General features: G+C 48.7%; 3 protein-coding genes across 4 annotated transcripts; 1 reads left to right on the forward strand and 2 right to left on the reverse strand.

The window, feature by feature from the left end:
- Nucleotides 1–176: 176 nt before the first annotated feature.
- Nucleotides 177–4,241, reverse strand: acat2 (acetyl-CoA acetyltransferase 2). The gene is made up of 9 exons (XM_084454200.1): nucleotides 4,103–4,241; nucleotides 3,239–3,373; nucleotides 2,885–3,066; nucleotides 2,613–2,730; nucleotides 2,267–2,410; nucleotides 1,962–2,084; nucleotides 1,516–1,670; nucleotides 1,298–1,408; nucleotides 177–1,179 (listed from the first exon to the last, which is right to left on the reverse strand). Exons 1-9 carry the CDS (start codon nucleotides 4,149–4,151, stop codon nucleotides 1,009–1,011), a joined length of 1,188 nt encoding a protein of 395 aa, XP_084310326.1. The 5' UTR covers nucleotides 4,152–4,241; the 3' UTR covers nucleotides 177–1,008.
- Nucleotides 4,242–4,465: 224 nt separating this feature from the next.
- On the reverse strand, nucleotides 4,466–11,968 carry wtap (WT1 associated protein). 2 transcript variants are annotated; one of them, XM_084453772.1, is made up of 8 exons: nucleotides 11,799–11,968; nucleotides 11,109–11,147; nucleotides 10,939–10,994; nucleotides 10,767–10,825; nucleotides 10,276–10,403; nucleotides 8,665–8,843; nucleotides 5,917–6,071; nucleotides 4,466–5,756 (listed from the first exon to the last, which is right to left on the reverse strand). In XM_084453772.1, exons 2-8 carry the CDS (start codon nucleotides 11,136–11,138, stop codon nucleotides 5,050–5,052), a joined length of 1,314 nt encoding a protein of 437 aa, XP_084309898.1. In that variant the 5' UTR covers nucleotides 11,139–11,147; nucleotides 11,799–11,968; the 3' UTR covers nucleotides 4,466–5,049. The 2 variants fall into 2 exon arrangements, with proteins under 2 accessions (XP_084309898.1, XP_084309899.1); XM_084453773.1 differs by lacking the exons at nucleotides 4,466–5,756; nucleotides 5,917–6,071 and having other exon boundaries at nucleotides 8,440–8,843.
- A 587-nt stretch (nucleotides 11,969–12,555) lies between these two features.
- On the forward strand, nucleotides 12,556–16,238 carry sod2 (superoxide dismutase 2, mitochondrial). The gene is made up of 5 exons (XM_084453454.1): nucleotides 12,556–12,674; nucleotides 13,786–13,991; nucleotides 14,365–14,481; nucleotides 15,191–15,370; nucleotides 15,837–16,238. Exons 1-5 carry the CDS (start codon nucleotides 12,643–12,645, stop codon nucleotides 15,980–15,982), a joined length of 681 nt encoding a protein of 226 aa, XP_084309580.1. The 5' UTR covers nucleotides 12,556–12,642; the 3' UTR covers nucleotides 15,983–16,238.
- The last annotated feature ends 7,867 nt before the right edge of the window (nucleotides 16,239–24,105 follow it).

The following is a 24,105-nucleotide window of genomic DNA, read 5'->3' on the forward strand; positions in this document are numbered from 1 at the left end:
ACACGTGCAGGGAGCGCCAAAACCTGAGAAACAACCACACCATGTAGGAGCGGTCGTCGACTAAATGTGTTCTCTGCGTTTATCCCATCCATAGATGACAGTTGATTTGGTAACTCATTTGGGTCTGGTATGGTCCGTTTCTGTCGTGTCCCAAACATACAAGCCGTAAGCAGCATTACGATGCAGAATTTCAATACAAGTCTTAAACAGCACACGCCTGAGGTCTAAATATATTTATTGATATGTAAGATACATGATTACATAAATAGAAGATGCATTATGCAAGTAAACATTTCCCTCAAGTGGACAGATTTTCATAAGCTACCCAATACATTGATCCCCATGATATCTACAGAAAGCACTAGAGGTATAGCAGGCTAGCGCAGTCTTATAGTCTTTGTACACAAAGGCTGCAGTCTACACTACAGTTCAGAGCAACAGGTACATGGCTAGAACTCCATACAGGCAGGAAACAGGAAGTCTGGGACTGGAATGTTGGAAGAGCTGGATTATTATACAGGCAGTGAGCTCCTAGTCTCACTGGGAGTTAGTCTGCTTTCTCCAGATTATTTGGCACAGATATTAATCATAAGTCGAGTTAATAGCTAATGACAATCGAAGGCAAGCAGACACGATGTAGGAACTAGTTGCCACCTGGGTGAAGTTCCAGTCAATCGCCCAGATCTGACAAACTGACAGTGTCAAGTTCAATCTTGCACAGAATGCAGACTGACATTGGAAGATAAGAATTAGCAATTTCACAGTGCATCTATGTTTGACTAACGGACGTCTCAGTCTCTGCATTCAAGAATCACAACGATGGACAATGGATTTTGGTTCAAGTACAGTGGCAGGGAGAGCAACGGTAAACTTGTAATTTTCACCACACATTACTGTAAACATTACTGTAAACCATAATCCTCGATGCATTTCAGAATCCCTTTTGTACCGATTTTTTTTTTTTTTTTAAGTGAATGTTGTGATCTTGCGCAGCATCATTCGTCAACATTACACCCTCTCCACGCACATGGCGATGCCCATCCCACCGCCGATACAGAGAGAAGCCACGCCCCTTTGGCCTCCGGTCCTCAGGAGCGCGTGCAGTAGGGTCACCAGCACCCTGCAGCCAGACATGCCGATGGGGTGTCCCAGGGAGATGGCCCCCCCACTCACATTCACCTGCGCAGACGAGGAACAATGTTGAGAAATATCATAGTTGATTTTTGCTGTTGAGTGAAGGGGTTGATTAAATTAAATAGAATAAATGTTATGTATTCTTCGGCGGTTAAGAGCTGACCTTGTCAGGGTTCAGGCCAAGCTCCTTGACCACAGCGATGGACTGGGCAGCGAAAGCTTCGTTGATCTCAAACAGGTCAACCTGATCCAGCTGCCAGCCAGCCTTCTCAACCTGGTCGAGACACAAATTGGTTTAGATTATTGGGTGGTCTGTACCTATTGTCACACCCCCATAGTCTGTAGTCTGTACAGGTGTGGACGCCAGGTATTGGTTCTGACCGCTTTCCTGATGGCCGGGATTGGCCCAGTCCCCATGATTGACGGGTCAAGGCCGGCTTGAGACCAGGAAGTGATTCTGGCCATGGGCTTCAGGCCCCTCCTCTCAGCTTCTGATTGGCTCATGAGAACGGTTGCTGCAGCTCCGTCGTTTATACCTGAGTAAATAATGCAATTAAAAATACCTTATTATAGAATTAATTTACATGAGAAAGTAGACATAAACATACCCTTAGAGTACATGAAGAGACACGACGCACCAGACATCTAAAATAGTGCCGTTTGTGAGGTCACTGGCAACCCCGCTATAAATTAATTAAGGACTCCGTGACAACTGTGTCGACCCTCCGGCTCCATCTGCTGGTGTGTGTGTGTGTGTGTGTGTGTTTTGTCTGTGCTCTTATTGTGTCATCATCATCTGTGTCATTATGAGTTAGCCCCTCCCCTACCTGAGGCGTTGCCGGCGGTGACCGTGCCGCTGCCGTCCTTCACGAAGCAGGGGCGGAGCTTGGACATGGCGTCCATGTTGCTGCCGTGGCGAGGGAACTCGTCTGACTTCACCTCCACCGGACCTGAGAGGGGAGCAACGTTCATCGAATCAAACTTTATCCGCAGCACCTTTTCCCCGCGCTCCGACAGGAAGACGCCTCGCTCCCGTCAAAAGACATCGACACCCGAGAACACCCCTCTTTTCGCGAACGGATCTCGAGAAAAGGGCGATCAAGGTGGATGAATATAACAAAAGACTCCTCGCCTTTCCTGGACGGCACCGTGACCGGTACGATCTCCCCGTCGAAGTGTCCCGCCTTCTGGGCCGCCTCGGTCTTGTTCTGGGACTGGACGGAGAACTGGTCCTGCTCCTGCCGACCCACGTTCCACTGCTTGGCCACGTTCTCCGCTGCGCCCCGGAGACAAGAGGACGACAAGAACATCAGCCCGGGATCCACATGACACAGCACCACACTGCGCCTTGTCTTAGAGAAGACGGTGCGTACATCAATCCTTGTATTTGTGACTCCCTGTCAATGTGACCCCCCTGTCAATATGACCCCTCCCCACCCCCGTGCAAATAGAGACAGAGCAAGTAAATCAATGCTGACCTGTGATGCCCATGTGGTAGCCGTGGAAGGCGTCGGTCAGCCCGTCAGCCACCATGGAGTCCTGCATGGAGGCATCGCCCATCCTCACCCCCATACGCATCTGCACAGTGTGGGGAGCCTGGGGGGGGGGGGAGAAGTTGGGAATCTTCTAAACTCTGGAATGCTTGGAAAGGGAAACCATTCTACCGCCCTGTTGTAAACCACCCTCCTCTCCGATCTGTAACTATCTAATTTCCAGCCCCCCCCCTCCACTCCTCCATCTTTGGACTTACCCGACTCATGCTCTCCATCCCCCCCGCGACCACCACAGTGGACTCTCCCGTCAGGATGGACTGGGCCCCCAGACACACGGCCTTCAGCCCGGAGCCACACACCATCTGACAGCTCCAAGCCGGGACGGGGTAGGGGATACCGGCCCCCACGCTGGCCTGACGGGCCGGGTTCTGACCGTGGCCTGGCCCGGGGAGAGGAGGGCAGGAGGAGAGAGACAGAGGAAAAGTGAGATCAGAGTACTGTAGTGTGGTCTGTAACATCGGAGGAAACGGAAGCTGTGTAAAATCACCAGGAAGCAAGACCAAATAAATGGTAGAGATGATAATGAAGCACTTCAAACCCCCCGTCCTAACCTGCTGTCAGCACGTGACCCATGATGACCTCGGACACGTCCTCGGGCTTCACGTCAGCTCTCCTCAGAACGTCCTTGATCACCACGGAGCACAGGTCCTGCAGGGTCACGGTGGACAGGGCGCCGTTGAGACACCCTGGAAAACAACACACGTCAGTTATAGACTAATTATTATTATATTATTAATTCACATTAATTCAGTGACTTGTTTTTTTTTTACTTGCATCTTCAGTTTATTTACCGATGGTTTTGACTACTTATCCCTGAGTGTTCAGACCCATTTGTGTGACTTACTGATGTGGTACACTTTGGCTCCATAACCCTACACTACACTGGATCAGGATCAGTGTCTCTCTACATTCATGTCCAAACTCAGAATCGATTTTTTATTCATCTATTACACATAAAAACCTGTATGCCAAGGTTGCAATGTTGAAACCACCACGCACATCATCCAACACACGCCCACCCCAGTCCATCAACAGCCATTCGCCGTCAACCATGGCACTATAACCAGCGAGCCAATCAGCGACTCGAGAATCTGGGCAGAACGTAAGGCAGCCAATCACTGCTCTGCGAGACTTATGGTCAGTGACCACATACCTAGCCACCTAGCGCAAATGAATGACAGTACAGCACTTTACCTAATTAAAGATGAAAACAGAATCTACCACGATAAATAACGTTACATACGATTCAATGCAATCTACACAATATGCAAAGTTTATCCAGCAAACACATTATTTCCAAACATCAATCTTTATCGCAGGCGAGGATGGATGATGTATGTTATAGAAGATATTATATGACCCGATAAATCAGTTGTATCAAGCCTAGAGACAATAACAGATCAAAAACTATTTACCAATGGGCGTTCTTGCTGCAGAGACGATAACGACATGCTCGGTGTTCATGTTGACAGCTAGGTAGGAATCCTGTGGAAGTTTCACTGTCCCTGTGCACTTGTGTGTGGTGCGTACTGCTGGCAGGTTCGTCTACAACCGTGGTTAACAAGAGGAGCTCTGACCGTAAAGGTTGAGTATAGCACCACCGAGAGGACGGGAGGACAAAAGTCACTCAAAATGTAATTTGAATGGCAGACACCTCTGTCATCAGAATCAGTTTTATAAGCCAGGTAAACACATACTAGGAATTTTGCTTTGACACTTCCTCTGTGCTGATTTTAACCGTTTTCTCTATTATTGAGACAATTGGAAGAACTCTAAGCAGTCATATTAAAAGTATTTATTGATATTTGGTCAGTACATGAAAAGGATTGAAGTCAGAATAATACTAAACCAACAAGGTACATGGTGTAGAAACAAATATTTTGCCAAGGATGGAAATTTAAAAACAGAACAGAAAAAAACAAAACAGGTCAACATCTAAAAATCCATGAAAATCGCAAAAGCTACTTAAGTGAACTGTGGTTTATTGACTTTTATTGAGCACGGAGTCACATGATTTCAGTTTGCCAAAAGCTGAGAGGAACAATGAACTAGATTGTGATCAAATAACCAACCAAGCAAATTGAAAGAAAAAAAATATCTTGAATCATACAAAAAGTCAACTGAAATCAACGAACATTAATTCACTTGGTATTCCAGTCAAGAGATGCTAACTTGCAGCAGAGGCATGAAGAAACGAAGGAGAGAAAGAAAGAAAGAAAAAGAAAGAAAGAAAGAAAGAGAAAGAAAGAAAGGATATCTGGACAACAGTACTGTGTAACTGACTATGCGTTTGTTGCTTGTTGTCGTGAGTGTCGTATCAAAAGAAAGACAAGGAAGTTTTTTTGTTTTTTTACAAAGACCATTACAAAACCACGCTGTCGTTCGCGCTCGAGTCCAGGCCGTTCTGAGCGTGCCGCAACCCCCCAGTCCTGGTTCCCTTGGCGCTGGGCGCCGCCTGGTCCTCCTCGTGGGGGTCGGCGTTGGAGTCCGTGTCGTTCGAGTGCTGCGTCAGGGACGTCTCGCTGCCCGTGGGGGAGTCCACGCTCTCGTAGCCCGCGCTCAGCTGGCTCCCGAAATGGGACGCGCCCCTGGCCGGCTCCGCACCGCCCGCCTGGCCTCCTGGCGCCGCCGCCCCCCCCTCCCCCTCCGAGTGGTTAGAGAGTTTGGTCTCGGCCTCTCCGGGGCTGGACGCCATGGGGGAGAGGGGGAAGTCTTCCTCCGTGCTGCTCAGCTCGCGGTACAGCCCGGGCGCCGCCACCACCGCCATCGTCTCGCCCCTCTGGGAGGCGTCGCCGTTGCTCGGTCCGTTGGGCACCCTGCCGCAGTCTTTCTCCGCTGGGTCGGAGGCGGAGGAGGAAGGGGAGGCGTTGGCGGCGGGGGGCTGCTCCGCCTGGCTGGGAGGGGGCTCCAGGGCGGAGGGGGAAGTCCTGCTGGGCCCGGCCCCGGCCGAGGAGCCCTGGCTCTGGGTGAGCAGCTGCCGGGACTCCCGGAGCTGCTGCTGGAGGACCAGGATGGTGCTCTGCATGCCCTCCACCTCCTCGTCCAGCTGGATGATGAAGTCGTTCAGCTCTGAGGGAAGAGGGGGGGACCACACAAACAGCCGCTCCGGTCAGAGTATCACCGGGGGGCTCGGAGTGTACAAACAGCATGACGGCCGTAAACGCTACAACGTGAATACGGCGCGTCGTCCGAGAACCGGCGCCGGTGAGAGAGGGCGGGGGTCGCTCACCATCCTGGCTGCTCTTCAGCTCCTCGCTGTACTTCTTCTGCAGGGCCAGCTCGGCCTCCAGCTGGGCGATGCGGCCCTGGGACAGCTGCCGGCCCAGCTCCTGGTTCTCCTGGATCAGCATCCGGCACTTGGCCATCAGCTTCTTCCCCGTCTGGCTGCAAGGGGGAGGGGGAAGAGAGGGGCCTCACATCACACAGGTGAACCACGGCGCGACCGACACCCAGGACGAGGACGAGGGGGGGGACAGCGGCCAGGCTGTGCCCCCCCCCCCGGGGCCCCGTGTCTGTCTAGCTTGTTAGAAAGCCGTCTTACAAGACGCCAGACCCGTAGAGCCTGCTCACCCAGACAGCGTCAGTATAGGTTTGGAAGGGCGGTCGGTGGAGGTAAGAGATACGTACAGATACCTGATGAGAGACTGGTTGGGCAAGGACAGGTAAAGACAAGGGCCTGGAAAATTAACATTTAACGTACATTCCAACTGAACATTTGTATGAATAAAATGTATACATAATATAGTATCTTTTACCTTTCATGTACCTTTAAAACCAGACTTGGAAAATACTAAGACAGTGAATAAGCCCCCCCTCCCCCAACTTTTTAATCTAAAATTGTTTTTTTTAGACTAGCATTGCATCTTTAACGAGCGAACCACCTTCACTTGCAATAATTCCACAGATTTGCATGAGACACTCAAAACAGCCCAAGCGGCAAAAATACAAATCCGAAAACATCCTCGAAAAAATCCTGTAAAACCAGGAAACCTATGCTTTGGACGTGGATCTATAATGTTTGCCAATCATCCCCAAAAAAACATGTTAAAATGTTTAATTGAGCTGTACATTGTTGTCACTTGGGAACACACGCGTTATGAATGAAACCTGATCGCGGTTAAGACCCCACACTGCTGGAGCACTGATCACTAATGAGAAGAATGCTTCCTATTTAGACTGCACAGGGAGAGAAGCTCCCGACAGACTGTCATCATGTTCTAAAATCTAACTATCCCAACTAAATAATGGTTTGGAATGAATGTCTGGTCAGATCAGAGTGCAGGACATCTTTTTCCATTAAAACAAGTATTCTTACCAGCGGTTGGATGAGGGTTGCAATTGAAAGGTGGCCAGGCAATGAACAGAAGGTTCAGTAAATAATTTAAAACAGAGTTGCTCCCCTCTGTCAACTGCTGTCCGTAAACGGCGGTACCCCGTAGTGAGAATTCAACATCAAATTCAGAAAAAAACAAATCAGGATGCATTGCAGATTGTAGCACCTGTACCCTCAGATGCATATGGAGGCTCCTTCTGACTATGAATCTTTTCATCTATGGCTACTTAGGACAAATCTGAGATCAGATCGGAGATCAGACTACACATATGAAGTCAGTTGCGCTATGATGTTTGTTCCCTCATTGGGACTGATTTGAGACAAAACTCTAATGAATATTTTCCCTATTCTTTAAGGGCGATATTTTCAATTTGAGTAGTCAACTGGAATGACAAGTCATTGACCCAAACATTAAACTGTTCAAAGGTCATTGGCTAGGAAGGAAAAGGGGAGGTCAAGCACATGAATACAATGAACAGCATTTCACACAGAATAAATACACCATCAACAACCTTTAACATTACTTTGGTTTAGACAATTGCATTCTGTGATAAAACAGTACTCACAGCACCAACAGCAGTGTGTATGTTTCACAACTAACAGATTGGGAACAGACAGTTAACGGTTTTTTGAGGTTTCAATCAAATTAGCTTCCAGGTTCAAGCCAATCAAACAGGCGACCTGCTGTTCGACACACTGCGGTGAGTGAACGAGTATTTCAGGGAACTAAAAGAGGAAAAATCAAATGAAACGGCAACATAAAGAACGAACTGACAAAATAAAACATGTAAATACACTCTACCGTAGGTGGGCCCACACTCACGGCCACGTCGTTCGGACCCTCGCGCCTCAACCATAGTCCCTTCTGGACTGAGGGTCTGGCTCCTCCCCCAGTGTTTAAACATTCTACTGGCTCCTCCCCCACAGTCTTATGTCATTCTAGTGGCTCCTCCCCCCCCAAGAGTCTTACATCTTATCCTAGATTTCCCCCCGCAGTACTCGCATTGTACTCTAGATCTGTCCGAAAAGTCTTTAAGAGCCTCAGGTGCACTAGAGGGTATAGTTGTGGCGTACTCCACTGTTAAAATGTCTTTAGGGGGGCGAGGGCGTGAGATAGTCTTTAAATGTTCAATTGGTGATTTAGGCTAGAGGGATGCTCCCTGCTCCGGCAGCTTTGCCCAAGATTGCCTCATTCTCCAACATAACCCCCCCCCCCCCCCATTAAATGTGGTAACTGTCTGGCCTGGGCGGGGCATATCCGTGTCGGACGTGACCACCTCTTCAGGAACCGTCCGGACCCCCTGGGCGGTGTGTGTGTAGGGGCGGGGGGGGCGGGGGGAGAGAGCTGAAACAGAGTGTCACCTGACCATACTGTCTTTTTCAGTTTAGATTATGTGATATATAGCTGTGACAGTAACAAGAGTACAAAAACATGGCAGTTTTTTTTTTTTTGAGGGGAGTGTTGGTGTTTGGCTGGTGTAAAGTCTGAGTCTCGTGGCGAGTACAGCATTTCACAGCCTTTCCCACCCACCATAGTTCCTGCATGTCTGCAGTGGGGGTGAGGGTGGGGGGTGTGAGGAAGTCTTGACCCTTTTTTTTTGGAGGAGGAGGGGGGGGTGGGGGAGTTATTTTGATTGTCTTTACCTATCAGGTGTAAATTTCCAGGCACTCAGTTCATTTTGGGCCTGCTCCAGTTTGTCTTTAGTCTGTTCCAGTTCTCCCTTCATTTTGAGGAAAAATAAGTTGATGGCCGGGTCTACCATGGACGATCGCAGTTGGGCTGCACTGGGCTGCTGCACTTGCTTGAGGTACTGGATCTGGGTCTGTGGGGATTTAAGGGGACATGTGTTAGTGAAACGCACCAATGCCATTCAACCAATACTGACTCCACTAGACTTGACTGTATATTCTACTTACTCTAATAAGGCAGTTCTAGCTGCAGTCAGGTTGCTTTAGTTCTGCATGCTAGTCCTCATGTGTTGTCGGTAAGCTGTTTTGATAAGTCAGTTTCTCTCGCCTGGCGTTCAACCACCCCAAGTTCTCCCACACAACCTCCCTTCAGTTTAAAACTGGTACTAGCCTAAAGGGCAATGAAAAGAACAGCTCCCTCCTACCTCCAGGCCATGGTTAAACCCTACACCCCCTCCCGACCGCTACGCTCTGCTACCTCGGGGCAAGGCTCTTTTCTGTTCTGGCCCCGCAGTGGTTTGATGAACTGCCCACAGACGTCAGGACAGCAGTCGCTGCCCGTTTTTCACCGCAGGCTCAAAACTCACCTATTCAATAAGTACTACCAGGATCCTCCCTCTTAAGCACCGAGGCTATTTATATTGTGCTACTCTTGCACTTTGGCTTTAGCACTATATTATGCTCTTAGTCACTTGTTTAGAAACGCTTGTGAGCTCTGGTGAGTAGTAGTACACTGACCGCCTACGTTAAATGGAGCTATTTTCTTTGGATAAAAGCGTCTGCTAAATGACTAATGTAATGCCAAGTTATAGACAGACCAAAATCCCACCATGGAAGATCCATCCAAATATATATCTGAATGCTCCCTCCCCACTCACCTAATAGAAGTTATTAAGGCTGGATTTACACACGTAATGCTTGCCGGCAGGTCATCACGTGACTTATGAACGGCTGCACTCGTATGATGAGCAGTCACGGTAGCTAACACTGATGCTAAACGCACAGGACGTACTTAACAGTCCTCTCACTGTTAAAAACCATATAACAGAGAAGAGATCCGACACCTGACTAGACTTCGTAGAATAATGACTAGATTTGCTTAGCTTCTCACACACTAGCATTTTGGCACAGCCCATTTGATGTGACCTCAGTTGCCCGACAGGAGGAATGGCATTCGCTGGTGTGAAGCTGCTACTCGATCCGTCGCGCCGTCAATCACGGGAGGTTTCCGAGAAAAGCCCTGCTCTGCCAAGCGAGATCCGCGATCTTACCCGTTGCTTGCTGGCACAGCCGGGCCGTGTGTGGGGGTTTGGATCGAGATTTGCCATGCCCGAATGTTAAGACTTCCGCTACGGTAACGATAAGAGCATGAATGGGATCTACAGTCAAATCACAACAGTCAATATTTTCACTGAAGGACTAGAGGGGGGGGGGGGGGGGGGGCGTTGAAATGTAAGATGTTGCTGTTGCATAGCTATGCCCCCGAGCTGAATTCCCTCTCCAAAAGGTCTCTCGACCCGTCCTCTCTTGAAGATGGGGACACACACACACTAGTCAGACACGTACTGTACACTCTTGCATTTCCTGCTCCTTGGTGGCAAGCCGCATGACCAGGATGTTCTCTCGGCGCGCCGACTCCTGCTGCTGCTGCTTCAGCTTCTCCTCAGACTCCTTCAGGCCGGTCACATCGTTGGCTGGGACAGTGAGGTGGAGAAGAGAGAGCCCTCAACAGTCACCTTCAATATGCACTCACCAGCGCGTAGTGAGATTAGCAGCACAACAGTGATCATGAATATTCTGTTGGGTGATTAATTAATTAATTAAGTTAATTAATAACTTGTGACAGCACAGCGACCTGTGTAACCTTTAACCTCTGAATTGCAGCACAACAGTGATTATGAATATTCCGTTGGGTGATTAATTAAGAGGATAACTTGAGTTAAGTGACAGCACAGCGACCTGTGTAACCTTTAACCCCTGAATTCAACAGCGCATGTACACTGACGGAGCCTTTTACCGCATTAAGTGCAAGAGAACTGTACAAAGTGAGAACTTACAATTGAGGTCAGCATATTTCGCCTCCAAGACCTGGACGTAGGTTTCATGCTGCTTCCACCTGGAGATAGAAGGTAAAGATGGCGCATGCCATAAACACACTTGTACTCAAAACAAATAGGAGCAGCAGCATCCATCCAGACTCCCGTCTCTCCAGCCATGACTGCTGTTTACCTCACACACAGCTCCTCACGGGTCAGGGTCTTCATGTCAGATTCACTGAGGCGAACCTGGGGGGGGTCAAACAACAACAACATAAGTCAGAGAGTGGGGGGGTCAAACAAGACTGTAGCTACCACATACAGCTGTACACCAGATTCGGGTAAGTAGCTATTCTGTCTCACCTTCTTTGGGAGAGGTTCCTCATTAGTCATTCTGAGGACCTGGAAGAGATGCGACAGTGGCATTATTACACATCCGCAGAAAAGGGTGAGAGTGCACCGGTGGGATAAACATGCGTTTGTTATTCTAATGTTCTGCATCTAAATCAGCCAGCTGCAAAAACCTTACCCTAAAATGCCATTGCGGCACATGTGAGCTTTAACATAAGCCGAGCGTTCATATTTCAGCTAGCACAAGAGAGAGAAAATAGTGCTAACAATAACAAAAGGTTAAAGGCTGGTCATCTCAAAGGAAGCTCTCATTGCTAACAGCACCGGGGAGCAACTTGAAAATGTTCCTGCAGCGATAAGCTGCTAGCTTCCTATCGAGCTGCACTTGGTAACGCGTCTGCTATGCTAGCTAGCGAGAGAAGCTAGCTAGCTAGCTAGCTAGTTGATGTTCTGGCAAATGAAACCAGCTAGCGTAGCTGGCTAGCACAACATGTTTGCCAAGAAATGAACATTATTCCAAGTGGAAAATGGGAAAATGCACGAGTTTGGGGAAAAAGCAAGCTATTTTGCCCAAGTACGAATCGGTTCAATCTTGTTTTCTATTCCTTGTTGTCATAAAATGGCGGTGGAGGAAGAGACTCTGACTTCTTGTCTCGCTAGCGCGGGCTCGTGTTCCCCAAATATTCTAGGAGCACCACTCACCAGACCCTGTTTCCTTAGATCTGAAACCTGTACTGGCTTAATGCCCCGACACAGTAGCTATATGAAAATAGAGTAAATCGGTAAACACGCAAATGCAGCCAAAAGCTGTTGTTAATCGTGTGGTTTCGGCACGGCCGCCATCATCAGGGGTGAAGAGAAGAGATGAGCAACTCCGTTGAACAGAAGCGCAAATTCCGCAAAGCGCGCAGCGGCGCGGCAGCAGTGTTGCAGTGCTGAGGGGCGGGGCCACCATACATGTCAAAGACAATCTAAACAAATGCTGGGTTATTTAGTCTGACACTTAATTGTACCATGATAAATAAAATAAAACACAGTTCTATTCATTGTAAATATTGCTTCAGAAGTTGACAACATTGGTTGGCTACATTAGTATCATCATGTTATAACTTGGGAATATGTGGCAAAAATATCAGAACTCATTTGTTAGCTCACTAAAGTGTAGTATACAAAGATTTTATGATTTTGTAACATCAAATATAAAAATCGAAGATGTGCTTGATTGTGTGAAGGCCACGTGGAGCAAACTACAAAAGGGGTGGGGGGGTTGAACTATGTGGAATTGGGTAGAATTATGATATTATATGATATGAATGCTCCCATAATATTAAGTGTCACTATATTTATAACCATAAGATGCCTCTTTTATGGTTCTTAAATCAGAAGTCGTAGGTTTTGGTGCCAATCCCACCTATTTCTTACGCAAGCCCCCACGTGTTTTTGGATAATGGTATGTTCCCCCTGTCAGGTTGTAGTTAAATGTTCAAGGGCAGAAACGTGTGCTGCATGCGAACTGTCAAGCAGCTACCCTCTGAAAACACTCAATATGATGCTAAGCAGAGTGGGCCAAGTCCGCAGGTAAAATTGCATTGTACTTTAATCCGCCTTTGGCTGTTTTCCAGTTTGCTGCCAATGACGGTTATGAAACTTGTTTGACGCTAGCAAGCTAGCACAACTAACGTTAGCTAGCTAGGTTAAGTCAGTGTCTATTCGTATTCATATGAAGAAGTTGACTGGATAACGTTACTAACTTTAGGCGTAGTCACAGTCCGATTAACGTTTATCTTGAGTAGAAAGCTAACGCAACTGTTCTAGCTAGCTGCATTATATTGAATGACCCAGTCAGCTAGTTTGACAGTAAATTGCTAAAATACATAACGCTAACGTTAGCCTAGTACCGTTAGCGTGGACTCTCTTATCTCGAGTTAATTCACGCCAAATTGCACAATTTAAACCATGGATCAGAGATTAACGTTATTGTGAAAACGGTGGCAATTAATGACCTTGTGAACTCCAATCCAACCCTAGACCTGTATCAGGGCTCTGTTATTCAATGCCTGCACCTGTGAAGGACATTATCCAGCGCACATTAGATCAGTCCAAACTTAAGGCACAACTCACCAACATGCACAGAGCTGTAAATAGCGGCCATCTACCAACAAGTAACACTAGCATAGTGAACATTTCACAACCTCTGCAAATGACATGTTTTGTATGTGGATAATGTGTGTGTGTGTCTCATGCCAGCCATCACAGACAGTTGGTTGGCTTTTTTTAGCTTAACATAAGTGCAATTCACTATTCGTATACTTATAATCACATTCTGAACCTGTTCATGAAAATAGGAGGTAGAGCGTTGTCCTGTGATCGTAGGCTCGAATCCCGGCTCCTCCTGTCCACATGTTGTGGCAAGGCACAGAACACCAAATTGCTCCCAATGAGCAGGCTAGCACCTTGCATGGCGGCTGCTGCCATTGGTGTGTGAATGGGTGAATGAGAGGCCATTGTAAAGCGCTTTAAAAGTGCAGTCCATTTACCATTCGGCGGATCACTCTTGCTTTAGACCCCACCTTAAACCGCCCGGGTCTAAAAAGCAAAGCGAACAGCCCCAGACTAGTAGCTACAGTTTCACGCCAGGAGGAGACAGTAACCAAACTCTAATCTGTCGTCTTCACCCACCTTGTCCCAGGTTGGCCGCCAACCTGAGCCCCGCCCTGGGGGCCGTGGCGGCAGCCCGACAGAAGCACACCCTCCCTGACCTGTCCTACGACTACGCAGCCCTGGAGCCCCACATCAGCGCAGAGATCATGCAGCTCCACCACAGCAAGCACCACGCCACCTACGTCAACAACCTCAACGTCACGGAGGAGAAGTACCAGGAGGCCCTGGCTAAGGGTGAGACAGGAGGATGAAACGGTCAAAATGAAGTAGCACTTTGAGCATACTGCATAGTCTGTCAAGGTGCTATAAAAATAAAATGTCTTCATCTTCTTGTTCTTCTTATTAAATGCAATCTTCAAGTGAAGTGACTGGGTTTGAGCGATCTAAGCATTGGATAGGAGCGCTGCCTGCTTGCGTGGCTATGTCGTCGGGTACAGGCGTGTTGGGGCACAGGTGTGCTGAATTTTACAAATGGAGGCAGGAGATGGATGAGCTTTACGCTTAAGAGGCGGTCTCTCTCTCTCTATTTCTCCTTTTCTCTCTCTCTCTCTCTCTCTCTCTCTCTCTCTCTCTCTCTCTCTCTCTCTCTCTCCTTTGTGAATCCCAGGTGACGTGACGACTCAGGTGACCCTCCAGCCGGCCCTGAGATTCAACGGAGGAGGCCACATCAACCACACCATCTTCTGGACCAACCTCTCCCCCAGCGGGGGCGGTGAGCCCCAGGGTGAGTCTGGTGGGGGGGGGGCGTATTACGCACGTCACACACACACGCACGCACACACCACGTCCCATCCTCTCTCCTCTCGGCAACGTTGATCTCACATTTTTTCAAAGTTTCAAAGTCAGTCGTATTTGTGTTATGCCGCAGGGTTCCGCAACCTAATTGATGTTTCCGATGCACCAGGATTTTTCCTGCATGGAGGTGTTTTGGCGCCCTCCAAAGAGATTTTAGCCGGAGCCAAAGGAAAATCTGTGCCAAAATGCTACAAATTAAGAATAAAAATAATTCAAATTAGCAATTCCAATCCTCTCCAAATGTGTTTGATAGCTTGTTTTCAAGTGCAGCCCATCCCTTTCTTGCACTGTCCATGGTTTGGACCACTAGTAATCAAGATCATTAATAGACAGGTTATCAGTATCTTAAACATTTTGTCTTCATATCCATTTTGTTTCATGTCGGCAGATTTCCAGCGATTGTGAAAAGTGAGCTCAGTCAGAACGACGGCAAAGAATATAGGCCTATATACGCTGGCAGGCTACTCAGCATAAAACTGAGGTTTCCCCCAAAATGTGTGCGCATCACCCCCCAAAGACCCATTCTGAGCCAGGAAAAACCCTGTGCACGCTACGCAACTAAAAGTTTGCTTCTTAGACGCCACACATCAATCTCTCTCTCTCTCCCCCCTCTGTTTGTGCTTGTCCTTCGTCTGCAGGCGAGCTGATGGAGGCCATCACGCGTGACTTCGGCTCCTTCCAGAAGATGAAGGAGAGGATGTCGGCCGCCACGGTGGCTGTCCAGGGGTCGGGCTGGGGCTGGCTGGGCCTGGACAGGGAGAGCGGCAGACTGCGCATCGCCGCCTGCCCCAACCAGGACCCCCTGCAAGGAACCACAGGTCAGTGGGCTGTCCCGATACCGCGATTATGGTCCCCCGTACTTTTTATTGTACAGCACGTATCGTATCGTACCGTACGTTTTATCGACTGTGGACTTGATATGGATATCTATGGATATCTATGGGTATGTACTTAAGTTGTCCCCTTTCAGGAAGGCACACAGCTCTCTCTTTCTCTCTCCCTCTCTCTCGGGCTGCTTATTGCTGTCTAATCAAATTAGTTTTCTTGTTTTTAAATTGTGTGTGTGTGTATATATATATATATATATATATGTTTAAATTTTGCTTATTACTGTTTTTCTTCATCAAATTTCTATTGTGTATTTCACTGTTTGTCTTCTGTCTCTCGTCCTCAGGTCTGGTACGCCGCTCTCTCTGTGATCACCTAATTCTGTTGTCTTGTCATTCACTTTTTTCTTCTTCGTTGTTCATTGTTTTTCACTGTCTTTCCATCTTTCCTCCTCAGGTCTGGTTCCCTTGCTGGGCATCGATGTGTGGGAGCACGCCTACTACCTGCAGTACAAGAACGTCCGGCCCGACTACGTCAAAGCCATCTGGAACGTCATCAACTGGGAGAACGTGAGTGAACGCCTGCAAAGCGCCAAGAAGTAAAGACTGTGATCTGCCTCAACCCCCCCCCCCCCCGCCCCCCCCCCCCCAGACCTTACCCACCCTCGAAGCGCACAACAAAATGGCCGCCTCTCATGGCGAGGAGCTCCCACAGCTTTATCACACGCAACTGAAGATGACTGTCGTAATCGTACACCGCACAGGTGTCTGTCCAGAAATCATATACAGTCCGCTGACCAAGCTGTGCGTTTGTCAGAATCAGCAAATATCATTGAACTTTATTTGATGTATTATAATAAAATCTAGATTTAAATTGTCTATTTGCTGTCTTTGTTTTTGGTCGTTAGTTCGAGGCAATGCCAGTCTGTGTCAAGGTATCGTAAGACGGTTTGACAAAAGCTGAATGTGTGACAATGCTTTAAAGAGAGGGGGAAGCATCATTTTTTCCTCCTTTTTATTCAGCGAGAGCACCATAGACAATGAAGAACAGACAGTGGGAAAAATATACTGCTTGTTTTAATTTAAATTCAGATGCGCACACTCGGCAGCTGTGGGAAAAGACCTTTTGGCTTCTGGAACCTCCTTGTGATTGATTACCACTGGCAGGAGAGCATGTTCGGAAACTGCATTCATATTCCTGGCGAGGGTCCTAACCAAGCCATATGGATACAATTACATTTTTTATTAATAATAAAAAATAAAAGATTTGTCACTTCCTCCCTTTTGCTAAATGTCTGCTCACGGTCAGTGAGGAGAGTCAGTGTCAGTCAGTGTTAACCTGGGTGATGTGGCACACCCAAGGGTTGCCAGGTTTGGATGGGGTACTTTGTGTTATCACCGATAGACTATGAATGAAATGGGAGTAAATACACAGTGCTGTGCTTACCGTGCCTACCGTTTGTCATATAGTGTAATGTCATCAACGTCACCAACAGGTGGCGCTGTTAGTCAATATATTCTGAGACGCTCTGTCCTCAAGTCAAGTTTATAGGTCTGTATTTCGCTCTCCCCTTTCATTCTCTCCTACCAGGAAATTAGAGAGTGTACTTTTGATAGATTGAAGTCTTTGGTTTCACCGAGTCAATGGATGTTGCTGTTGGCACTGAATTGAATCGATTCAAAACAGTCCAGTTTGGGTCCACCCATTAAGATGACAGGTGCATGGTTCATCACCAGGCTGGCTCTAGTCTAAACAGTTTTGTTCAATGCCAGGCGTGTGACCTACTGAACCCGTCTCTAGATATCATGTGTAGTAGTCATTCTCCACCCCTCATCCGCCAGCTACCTACTTACAGTACAGCACCCTCAGTATTCAACTCTTGCCGACTGTCTGGGTTTCCATCTGTGTAATATGAAACTTCTTGCTCTCTCTCGGTGACACTCATCCGTGGACGAATTTCACAGTGCCAATTTTCCTCCATTTTCTAGCAGGCTTTGTTTTACGACTACATTGACTGCATCTCTGCACCCAAACCGTTCATCAGACGAGGTACGTGCCGTCCATTGGAGCGAGATCCACGCAAAGTGCTTTGACTGTGCCAACCATAATCTTGTTTTTGACTTTTAATACGTTTGTGCGTGTGAGAGATATTAGATGGAGAGATTGTGTTTGTGGTGTGTGTGTGTGCGCACGTGTGTGTGTGTAAGAAGGAAAAACTTCGAGAACAGGTTTACTGTGGCTGACCAAATCGCTGCCAGCTGTTGTATCTTCTGTCAGCCCTCTGTCAACGATTACGACCTACCGACTGGCCAATGGGGACGTCATTTCCATAAGTTTCACCTGCCAACACTCCTGGTTGGTTCAATTATGTGGCGGTGATTAAGTCCTTTGGTCACTGCAGGTGAACCATACACCCCATACTCATGATGTGTGCTCAGGCCCTAGATGGGCCTATAGACTAGCATGTGAACCGTCACCTGGAGTTAAGGGTTTTGACGCCTATCGGGGAACAGGTTGGATGTCGGGTCGCAGATCATGTCAGTCTATGCTGACGCAGTCGTTTTCCTACTTTTACTCCCACAGGCTGGAAGCACTTGAAATGAAGCGAGAAGGCTATGATTTTTCCGTCCGACACTGAATGAACATTTTCACAGCAGTCCTCCTCTCCTCGGATGAAGGCGCGTCTAAGAGTGGCCTACTTTCCCTCTGTAGAGGTTAGGCTGCGCCAAGAATGATTTCCTCCTACTGCAACTCGTAAAGAGGAGAGGGAACTCGCTACGACGTAGTTCGTTGAAACTGGATGGAGAGAGTTGGGGAAAATGTCACAGTCGTTCTGCCCCTCTGCTTTGTCAGTCTCTGTTTCAACCTGGCCTCCGTCCCTCTCTCTCTCTCTCTCTCTCTCTCTACCTATTTCTTTCTGTCTGTTAGGGTTGGAATGGAGGCTAAGATGATTTGGTCCAGAGAAAACATCTGTGCTGCACACAGGAGAGAAAAAGAAAGTGAGCCCTTCACCACAGGGACCACCATGTTCATCCTCTCAACAACAATACTGTATTTTCCCACCCCCTCTCTCCCTCTTTCCTGTAGTCCACCTTCAAGTTGTGTTTTCCAACTATGTGGAATTATATAAAGCGTTACATAATATAGGCTGTTTTAGATCAATGCAAAAGCCTCAATGGACACACGCTATCCTTGGGGTCTGCGTGTGATGGAAATGCTCAAACAGGGTTTTAATATTGCATCATAGTGAACATGGATACAGTGTCCTTGGGTCTTTCGGCCTAAATCTAATACTCTAAATGGGAACCACATTAGAGATTTAGAAGGCATGTTGCCACTGGAGCTGTAGACCTGGCTGTCTGCGTCTGCCACTACTCCTCCCTGCTGGCTGGACCCTGCTACAAATACTCTCTTCTCTCTCTTTCTTCTTCTCTCTCTTCCTTCTCTCCCCCCACTCTCTTTCAATAACCCCAAGATCTTTCTCTACACACAAACACATACTTAGGAAATGAATAGTGTGGTCCACCTTTGGTGTGGGTTTTAAGCGGATGCACTGCTGTGTGGCTTTGGGCCTCGCGTGGGGATCCATTTCACTGCGACCCCCATTGTCAGGAGTGTAAAAACACTGCGCAGTCCATCTCTTGTCCAATTTACGGTTTGGATTCGGCGTGCAGTCATGTTTTCTTTGCATAACATTTATTCTTGTTATTCCACATGGGAATACGATGAGAGAGTTGAGAGTTACATTACCCCCCCCCCCCCCCCACACACACACACACATAATCAACTTTAATGGTAGTATAGTTTTTCTGAAACTGTCATTTGCCTTGCCCAGCCACCTCAGATTTTGTTGTTGGATGTCATTATTTTCAAATTTTCTAAAAATAATAGTCTGGATTTAAAATCATGCTTTTTTAGGCGCACACCCGCCGATCCGGGAGCGAGGTTCTGCAGACTGCACCGCTATCGGGCTGACGGCTTCCACCAGACGAGCGGCGAGTGTTGACAGGAGCTAATTACTGGAAGCCATCGGAGACGGAGGTACCTGCCGCTCAGAGACCTGACATGACGTGTCAGTCATTCCCCTTCTGAGCCTCTTAACTGCTTACCCTGTAGTTGACAGGATGATGGCTAGCGTGGAGCTCCTGGCAGCTCCCTGTGACTAATCCTTGGCCAGTTCCGGGGGTGTCTGTATGTGATTTTGTCAAACCCCCACTTGGGAGTAACATAAGTCCCAATCTACCCTTGTTTCTCTGTCAGCACATCAGTAAAGCCGCATGGCGTAAGCTAAGCTAAGCTAATGTTTCACAAAGCCGGACCCTCTAGCCAGAACGGAGGGGCGTAGCGTTCACTGTGCCCCCACGTTCGCAATCGCCCTCCCCCTTTCTGAGTGGGAAAGTGTTACGAATGTCGCGTCAACGAGAAGGATCACCGGGAGTTTCCAGCTCTGGGGCCCCCGGCATTCCTGGCAGGCAGCACAATGGGAGAGAGGCGGAGCTGAGGACAGCCCACCTGGGGACGGTGCCCTCCCTGGACAGAGGCCCCCGGGGGGACCAGGAGCCAGGGAGTAGACGGGCAGGCTGGAGAGTGTGGAGGGCAAAGGAGTTAAAGGGCATTAAATGAGAGGTCTGTCGTGGTCTGTGTGTGAGAGAGAGGCACCACAGAGCTGGGTAGAGAGGATGGACTTCACCGCCTTACAATGCTCTTCTTCCTTTGGTCACATGGAGTACATGTGTATGTTTACGCCTGGGAAAACGGCTTTAAAGGGCGTGTGTGCGGGCGTGTGTTTAAAAGAGACGGAGATCGGGGACCGCCGGGGGGTTCGCGAGTCCTGCTCTCGCCAGATCCGAGTATGGCCGGATCCCAGAGGGTGGCTATAGTGTATCTTGGCTGGAGGACTTGTCGCGCGGTCAATCCCGTCCGGTGTCGGAATCATTGGTCACGAGCCGAGAGAGTCAAGTTGTTTTCTCTCTCGTTTGTATCGCCGACCGGCAGAGTGCGACGAAAAACGGGAAAAAATCCAAAAGAAAAGAGCGAGAGAGAGAGCTGTGACTTAAAGCTGTTTCTTCTCAACCATTATGTAACATTCCACTGAAATAGAATCTGAAAAATGGCGGCCATCATTTCAACAGCGACGATGATGGATCACCGCAGCCCAGAGGCCGACAGGGTTGGCGCGGCCACCGTCCGATCTTGACAAATCCACACCGATTGAGATCCTTACGACTCCGTAATTGAACGAGTTGGGAGTGATTTTGTCCTGATTGCCTCCGTGTCCTGCCAGGCTCGAAACAAATACAAACGAGAGAAAAAAAGAAAGACGATACGCTATACTGTAGCGCCAACTGCTGCTCTAACGAGGAGGATGAGGGTCTCGAGCCGTGTGTCTCAAATAGATTATGAGGGTGGAATCAAACGGGAAAATCCCAGTGGAATCTAGATTAATTAAAACACGACTGCTGTATCAGTTTTCACCCTGCAGTCAGCCACTCGTGCTAGTGGAGCTTTTGGAAGTCTAAGCTTAGGCCAGAAGCCAGCATACCTTCGTGTGTTGTGGAAGACCTGTGGCTTGAAAGTGAGGGTGTGTGTGTGCATGTGTGTGCCCCCCTCTTTTTTTCTCCCTTTCCTCCCTCTCTCTTCCTCTCCGTCCCTCCGTCTCATGGTCCCACATCTCTGGAGCAGCGATCTCTCTCTGTATCATGCATCTTGGCAATTAAGCCAGTTGGATTTTGAGAAATAATCCCCTTGGATTTAATCAAGAGGTCTTTCAGGCAGCACTTGGCCGCCACTTCGGGTGCTTTGGTGAAAGTCGAGCTCATCCTGCTTGGCCGGGCCGGGCCCTCAGGATGGGACATAAAACAGAAAGGGGAAAAAATTGAGGGAATCTGGAAGACATGACAGGATGTTATAAAGGTTCCCAAGATGCCCATATAGCGCTGGCATGATCAGCAGACGCTCGGTTGGCGAGCATTTCCTGGTGTCATGCAAAATGTATAAAGAATGAAGCATGAGACGTCAACACGTCGCCTTCTGCCTGGAACGGTTGGTCCGACTCCGCGCGGAGCCAAAGCGCAGCTCCATCGTTCCTTTCACACAGTAGCTCCCATGTAGGCTACTGTCACGTGCCACCCCACTGAGCAAAGACACGTCTAAAAGACGTCTTTTAGATGTCTTTTTTGGACGTCCAAAGACATCCAATTAGGAGCCAGAATGAATGTTTTTTTTTAACGTTCAGATATTGAACCTATTTTGCACGTCCACAGACGTCTTAGAGGGGTCCAAGCCAGACGTTTGAATATTGAGGGGTCCAGCAGACGTACAAATGGGGTTCTGGACCGACGGACGTTATTAAGACATGATCTGAACGTCTCCCTGACGTTGCGTGTTTGCTGGGACGTATCCGACGCTGAATTCCCGCCGCTTGATACTGTACATTCCTCGGCGTAATGAGGAGCCACGCACTGTATGTAGCCTACCACTAATCCTCGGGTGGACTCGCTGACAGACTGTGAGAAAACCGAAAAAAAAGAGCTAGCTCGACGAATTGGCTGAAGGACCCCCGGCAACCTCCAACCAGGTGATGGGGGATAGCGCTGGACAGAGTGGGACCCCCGGAGGTTAGGTTTAGTTGGGCCATAAAACAACAAGCATGTGCTCGAAGGTTTTACAGAACCCAGAAGGGTAAACAAAATAAAACACAGGGTCACTCCAGGAACAAGGGAGTAGAGGAGAAGTGCTGGAACGCTACTATTCAAACCATCTGTTTTGGGGAAAGATGAAAGTTGAGTCTAGCGATGGAGGCGTCAGACTGACAGAGAGAGAGCCAGGCCTGTGTTTGGAGTACAGACACCAAACAAATGATCAGATCTGGCTTCTAAGAGGAGCATCTGGCTGTTAAGACGGTGTACAGTATATATCTGACAGCCCAGGTCAAGGTCAACTTTACACTCATCTCCGGTTCTGTGTGTGAACCTGAGGTGTCGGCAGAACCTGAAGACAAATATGGGAGGCCCGTCTGTGGACGACCCAATGAGTAGAACCTGATGTCTCATCCACATCTGGTTCTGGGCGATCCAATGTCCAGGGCCTCCACTGGTGGCAGTTTGGCTCCGAGGCAGCTTGTAACACACACAATGACTTAACCTGTAACACACACACACACACACACACACACACACACACACACACACACACACACACACACTGACCTAACCTGTAACACACACACACTGACCTGACCTGTAACACACACACGCTTACCCTGACCTGTACTGCTGCCGTGACACACGCTTAACCTGGAACACACAGACACACACACACACACACACGGATCTAATAGGAATGCGCAAACCTGCAGATGTATCTGGCACCAACCCCGCTGAAAAAGGGGTTGTGAAAAGAACCACATATTGAAGGTGGAGTTCTCTTACCGAGTCTGACCCGAGTTCTCAGAACCAACGTTTATTGCTTTTATTTGACAGGGACCATATACAAAAACATCAATCACACAAAAGTCCTCCTGATTGGTTTAAAAAATGATATCCACCACAAAGCAACAAATCAGAATAAAGCTCAGAGGGCACTGCAGATCCCAGCAGCCAATCGAATGCACTTGTGAGCTGAAAATGTGCCCATCGCTCCAGGCTGTGACGGCGAATGGGAGAACGAGGCCCCGCCCTCCGAGGAACACCAAGCCAGCTGAAACTTGGAAGTCAATGTTGCTTTGCTAAGATCAGGCGATAAGACGACACATTCCATTCTCCAGACAGCTACAGGCTACCTCAACAAAGAGGTGCGATAAAGCCGGCTCATTATGCCTAATAACCATTAGGTTACAACCAGCCGTTGCAAAACCTTGGCTGTGGATCTAAAGAGGTCTACATCGATGTTACACGAAGGGCATGTGAGGTTGAACACACAAATTGAAGATTTAATACCGAGTCTCGATCGGGCCAACACTTTTAGCTGGGGCTGCACTTCTCCCCCCCCTACCCCCCTCTCCTTCCTTACAGTGTGGAAAGCTGGCTGCGTCGTCCAGTGGCTCACTGGCGGACATGTTTTCCTGGGGCGGTGAGGGGGTAGACCTTCTCACTGGAGGGATCCAGCGGAGCAGAAAACACTTCAGCTGGAGCGCAGGCCTCCTTTGCAGATGTGCCGGGGCGGGCGTGCGAGGCGGGGGACACATACGGAAAAGAGAGAGAGAGAGAGGTGCTGGTTTCGTAAGGTGCGCCGCACATCTGAGCAGGGCGGGAAGGCGTCGTCTGCACGCAACTAGTAATTGATCAGTTATTCTACTCTCGCACCTGAGAGCGGCGCCGTCCACGTGGGCTGATACGGAGGACATTTGGTACAAATAAGCCTGATGTTTACCTCATGATCATTCACAGAACATAACAGTTATGGACTAACCAGAGCAGGACAGAGGAGGGTGTGTCTCCTGGCGTGGCGGCGTTCAGACCGACCAACGGACAGGCAGGGCGGCAGGCAACCAGACAGACGGACACGACAGGCAGGCAGACGGACAGGCAAGCAGACGGACAGACAGACGGACGGATGGACTGGCAAGCAGACAGACGGACGGACTGGCAAGCAGACAGGCAGGCAGACGGACAGGCAGGCAGACGGACAGGCAGACAGACAGGCAGACGGACGGACAGGCAAGCAGACAGACGGACGGACGGACAGGCAAGCAGACGGACAGGCAAGCAGACAGACAGACGGACGG

The sequence above is a fragment of the Borostomias antarcticus genome (assembly GCF_949987555.1).
Source record: "Borostomias antarcticus genome assembly, chromosome: 19".
Taxonomy (NCBI): domain Eukaryota; kingdom Metazoa; phylum Chordata; class Actinopteri; order Stomiiformes; family Stomiidae; genus Borostomias; species Borostomias antarcticus.